At 37.1% G+C, this 5,761-nt stretch overlaps 1 protein-coding gene across 1 annotated transcript; it reads left to right on the top strand.

The window, feature by feature from the left end:
• Positions 1–1,735: 1,735 nt before the first annotated feature.
• On the top strand, positions 1,736–5,385 carry LOC110791547 (peptide chain release factor PrfB3, chloroplastic). Its single transcript, XM_021996299.2, has 6 exons — positions 1,736–1,953; positions 2,533–2,750; positions 3,410–3,610; positions 3,985–4,194; positions 4,781–4,955; positions 5,032–5,385. The coding sequence occupies exons 1-6, from the start codon at positions 1,803–1,805 to the stop codon at positions 5,319–5,321; spliced, it is 1,245 nt and encodes a 414-aa protein (XP_021851991.1). The 5' UTR covers positions 1,736–1,802; the 3' UTR covers positions 5,322–5,385.
• Positions 5,386–5,761: the final 376 nt, after the last annotated feature.

Genomic DNA, 5,761 nt, shown 5'->3' with positions numbered 1-5,761 from the left:
ACGAGGCTGCCATGGCCTTAGCTGCGCGCTGGGCCTGCCTTGCGGTAGGCCTGCCGCAGCCTTGGGCTGTGTTGTGGCGCGCCATTGCTTGCTGGGCGATGGCCTGGCTTCGTGCTGGGCCTTCGTCCGGCAGGCCTCGTCCGATGCTTATTCGTACGATACGCTTCCGATAAAATTCCCGATTTCGGAATTCATTTCCGATACGAATAATATTTAATATTTCCGATTCCGGAATTAATTTCCGTTTCGAACAAATATTTAATATTTCCGTTTCCGGAATTATTTTCCGATTCCGATAATATTTCCGATTCTGACAATATTTCCGTTTCCGGCAATATTTCCGATTCCGGCAATATTTCCATTTCCGATAATATTTTCCGATACGTACCATGTTTCCGTTTCCGGCAACATCTACGACTTGGATAATATTTATATTTCCGATACGATCCATACTTCCGTTTCCGTCAATATCATCGTTTTCGGAGTATTCATTTCTTGCTTGTGACGATCTCAGCTCCCACTGAAACCAAGATCCGTCGATTCTGAATATCCATAGATAGAGCATTTAATGTCATTAAATACTTGATCCGTTTACGTACTATTTGTGTGACCCTACGGGTTCAGTCAAGAGTAAGCTGTGGATTAATATCATTAATTCCACTTGAACTGAAGCGACCTCTAGCTAGGCATTCAGCTCACTTGATCTCACTGAATTATTAACTTGTTAATTAATACTGAACCGCATTTATTAGACTTAACATTGAATGCATATTTGGACCAAGGGCATTATTTCCTTCAGGGCATTATTTCCTTCAAGTACGACTACCCATTGAAGTATTCATGCTCCTACCTCAAATAGCCCCGATGAAAATGTGGGCCGGGTAGGTTTCGCGCCGGGCTACGCCTTGAAATTTTGGGCAATAGATTAGGTTGGGCCTGGCCAAACTTGGACCAATTTTTCTGCCAAAAACCCGCTATTTAGGGGCCATTTCCGGGTCGGGCCAAATTTATACTTCCCCTGTTCTTTTTTAAATGACACAATTATTTAGACACGTTTGCCAGTGCACGATTTTAAACATTAATATATTCCATTATGGATAAGAAAAATCATAAAATGTTGATACTTAAAAAATATTTATTGAGACGAATCTAATAAAACCCATACGACTATGTTTTTTTTCTTATGTACTCTGTATAAATCACATAGGGAAGTCAAAGAAGCTTGTGTGAATAGTGTCAAAAACTCAATTGTGTCATTTAAATAAGAACGGAGGAAGTAACTAAGATGTCTTTTTTGAGTTGGCCTAAACCACCCAAAAAATTAAAATTCCAGCCGGGACCCAAAACGGGCATAAAATAATGTCCAAAACTCGCTATTTTTCTGCCGGGTTGGGTCGTGCCAGTGGGCTGAGTTTATGATGATCAAGTCTACTCTCTCGTTAACTCAAACAGTATTCCAGCCTGATGGACACCTCATTTTACTTTTCTAAAAAAATGAAATTAGAAATACAGATAAGATTACCTAGAGCTTATTACATGCACCCGAGTACACAGTGTACCTTCTCACATTTTCTCCTTATATATAAGGAGAAAATATAATAGGGACCACCAATGAACACACAAATACCATTGGTGTACGATACACCCCGAGTGCACCTAATAATTTCCCAAGACTACCGGGTTAAAAAAAATAAAAAAATAAAAAAATAAAAGGTTTGGGATTTTGCGAACATCAATCAAACGGATAAGGCCATAAGGGTAATGGTAAATTATAGCAACCCAACTGATACGGGCAAAAGAAAATGGCGGCAAATCCTCAACCTCTGCCATTGAGCTCCAAATGGGAATCCTCACTGAAGACGAAGAAGAAGCTGACAGCAACCCATGTTCTCTGTTACCCATTTCGAGCTTCTCATTCCATTCATGATAAAGATAGGGTTTTTAAACAACTGGGTATCTTCCCTTTTATCTCTTTCTTTAAACTTTAAACTGGGTCTGTTCTAACAATGAAATTTATCAAGATTTATCTCTGAATTTATTGTCCCCAGTTTACATATTGTAATTTCAGAGCAATTTGTTAATTTTGATGCTTAATTTTCTTGTTTTAATTTAATTCAATTTTTAGTGTAGGGGGCAGGTCATTGTTAATTTATTTAATGGTTTACGGCTTTTTTTTTTTAATTTGTTTTAATGTTGATTTGATTGTTTTCAGTTACTAATACCGATATTATGATGGTTCAATTGTTGAAGGAAATGAGTGTAGTGAAAATGCGGAATGAATTATGTTTCTGGTGCAAACAATTCCGAAGGAGGTATTATGTGTGAGTGGAGCAAGTTTACTAGTATTGAGCTTGGCTTATTAAGACGAATAGATAATGTGATAAATATGTGTAATCAATCTCCAATCCTTTTACAAGTGGTAGACAATTGGTATTTATAGGAGCAATAAATACAACATAATTGATGTTCCTGTGTGTTTAGTGATATTGCTGGCTTTGTAAAGTTAATCATTAGCAATTGGGTTTCATGTAGGTACGTTTGCTTTACGGAAGAAAATTGAAGATGCTGTTCTTCGTGGTGAGATGTTGGCACCAATAGTGCTTCAACTTGAAGAAGAGATGCATGTCTGGAGAGAAGAGAAAATGCGTGATTACAACTTTTGGGATGATCCTGTTAAATCAAATGAAATGCTTGCCAATTTAGCTGATCGTGCCAAAGTTATTGATACTCTCAAAGACCTTGTATATAAGGTTATGCTCAAATTGCTCTTTCTCCACCTGTATATGACATATCTGATAAAAAAAGGATCTGCATTCTGTTTTCTATATCAGGAACTTGTCCTTCTCTTCTGCAACTACTTGTGAGTGTTCAACTGTTGTCTCCAATTTTCATGCCCGAGTTGTTAATCAATAGTGGTCTTCATAATGTGTTGTGATTTGTGAACTTGAATTGCTTTACAACTGTCTTACTGGGTTTATTAATGGTAGACGGCATAACGGTGTTCTGGCGCTTCTTGTTGGCTTTTTTGCAATTTTGTAATCAACAGAATTTAGAGTTGCTTAAAAGGGAACCCCCATTCAGGATTAGTGTGAAATCAGTCATAATGACTTTACTGTTCTCCCTGTATTTTGAATTGAACCAATTGGTGAAACATTTAGTAATGACAAATGACTGCAGATTTACTTGTTAAAAATGTTGACTGATTGATATATGTTGGGCAGTAGATATACTGATATCTAGTGGAAATAAATCTAAGAAAGTTCTTCGCATATTCCCATTAATTTCTGTCTCATCTAAACCCGGGATATGATCTCATCTTTTCTTAAGTACTCATGTTTGTTTGTGGAATGGCTTGGACCATATGCTCTCTGTAGGATATTCAATTACTTATTTTGTCTTACTGATTCAGATTGAAGAAGCAAAGCTCATTAAGGAGCTGGCGGAAACTGATGCCGTAAATTATGGACTCATTAAGCAAGCATATAATGCATCAGTTGACGTTAGCAAGTTCTTAGATCAGTATGAGATGTCCAAAATTTTGAAAGGGCGTTATGACATTCATGGAGCATCACTTGTTATTCAAGCTGGAGGCAAAGGCATCTACTCAGAGGTTTATACTGTATTCTATTAGTTGAAGCTTCCTTCATTGAAGTACTGAATCAAGAGAATTGAAACATAGAGAGACTTTACTGATTTATATCTACATCCTTTCTGAAGTTCAGCACAGTAGTGATTGAACTGCGTAACCTATAAATAAGTATTTAGGCCTGCTTATTGTGTATAATGAAGTGTGAAAAGGAAGGCTTGATCCAGGTGTCTGGTAAAAGTTTTTGGTGGCTGTCGTCATGACAGAGAGTTTGTATCTCATCTGCTTCTTTTCGTTCTGATTTCAATAGTCTATGATCAGCCCCTAGCTTGATTTAGTTTTCCTTATGTTTCCTTGTTGCATCTTTTTAGTATGCTCACTCAAGTTTCCAAATACAGATATGGGCAGAACGACTTCTAAGCATGTATGTCAAATGGGCTGAAAAGCAAGGTCACAAAACAAGAGTATTGGAGAAGTGCTCCTCGAACAGTGGAGGCATCAAGTCTGTCACCATTGAGTTTGAGTTTAAGTATGCTTATGGTTTTTTAATTGGAGAAAGAGGTGTTCACCGCATGATGAGTTCACTTGAAAAAACAAGTAACCATGAGGTACAATTTGCAGTTACCTTCAAACTCTTTAGTGTCTATCTCTTAAAGCGCATTTATCATAATCAGAGGATCCAATTTCTACGAAAAAGTTGAAATACTACTTCCATTTGGATTTTGTTTTCACAAAGCAAATTCCTTATTCAGCAGTGACAATCATTTCTGGACAGGAAAAGTACTTGAGAAGCCTAGTATTTAACTAATTATTATAGGATTAAAGCATAAGTTCTTTCACATGATATCACTATCGGCCATTGATGGTCAAAAGTTTTAAGCTTGAATCTTTGGGGTCTTCATTCTTACAGTTAAACATGTCAGCATAAGATAGAGGAGGGCGGGTGCATCATCCGCACTTCAAGTCAGGTTGAAAAGCACACAACTGATGATAATATCTGTAAGTATTGCTACAAAAACAATATGATAAGAATAATTATACAGTTGTACATCTTCCAAGTGGGTAGAGACCTTATTGCTTACTAGTAAAAAATCTACTGTTCTTTAAACTAAACATTTTTCACTTTGTGCAGTGTATAAACCGATTGAACTTTCTGTGAGATTGTGTTACATGTTTCCTGATCTCCATGTGCAGGCCAGCTTAGCAGCTGTTGATGTTATTCCTCTGTTTCTTGAGACGGTGTATGACTTTCCGTTGGATGATAAAGATCTAATTATATCCTTTTTATTGAGTGAAAATGAGATAGGGCCAGTTGTACCTGTTGTTCACATTCAGCATGCTCTTACAGGCATATGCGTGCAATCCTCAGGTATCACGAGCCCAAGCTTTCTGTATTGGATCAAGGAAAACATACATTCTTTTTATGAACCGAGTCTCTATTGCAGGTGAGAGGAATAAGTTTGCGAACAAGATGAAAGCACTTAACCGGTTGAAGGCAAAGCTTCTTGTGGTGATGTCAGAGCAAGGAATTTCTGACATGAGCAGCATTGAGACGGATGCAATTGTAGATGTATGGAGTCAAGATACACGAAGGTACATATTGCAGCCATACAAACTAGTCGAAGATTTAAAAACTGGTGTTCAACTACCTGACTTAAACTCTGTATTAGAAGGAAATATTAACCTGCTTATTTCTGCCCATTCAAGTCTAAGACATGCTAGTGAAAAATTCTAAAGAATGTGCCTCCTTTATTTTAAGTTTTGAATATAATTTACGGTTTACCCCTCGTGTTTTCCAACGTTTCTCGTGTGGATATTCTTTTTTGAAAGTGGTAAAGATACAACAACATTCAACATATCTTTACAATGTAGGGCTGTGTAACACTAGCAGCGATAGGTGATAAATAATTCTCTAAACTGAATTTGTCAATAGACATGTCAATCTCACAAGGATCCTCCTCGCCGGAAGGCTTTTTTGAAGTCAAATTTAGGGAAAAGGCTACACATAAACTTCGTTAATGTGTAGTCCCACATAAACTTCGACGTGGCAAACAAAGATTGGAGTAAGTAAAATGTGGACCCTCCCCAAATTTTCGAAATTGGATTTGAATTTTTGAACCAGATTTCAATTCGAATTTCAAAAATTAATTCTTTTATTTTCCTTTTTATTTAAGT

This window comes from Spinacia oleracea, chromosome 1, assembly GCF_020520425.1.
Source record: "Spinacia oleracea cultivar Varoflay chromosome 1, BTI_SOV_V1, whole genome shotgun sequence".
In the NCBI taxonomy this organism is placed as follows: Eukaryota; Viridiplantae; Streptophyta; class Magnoliopsida; order Caryophyllales; family Amaranthaceae; genus Spinacia; species Spinacia oleracea.
The sequence above is the reverse complement of the archived record's forward strand: the minus strand, read 5'-3'. Positions and strand labels throughout refer to the sequence as shown.

Excerpts from the sequence above, each read along its gene's own strand:
- LOC110791547 (XM_021996299.2), top strand. The coding sequence starts at position 1,803 with ATGGCGGCAAATCCTCAACCTCTGCCATTGAGCTCCAAATGGGAATCC. Across the intron at positions 3,611-3,984 it reads GCAAAGGCATCTACTCAGAG|ATATGGGCAGAACGACTTCT; the intron begins GTTTATACTGTA and ends TTCCAAATACAG. Across the intron at positions 4,956-5,031 it reads CATATGCGTGCAATCCTCAG|GTGAGAGGAATAAGTTTGCG; the intron begins GTATCACGAGCC and ends TCTCTATTGCAG.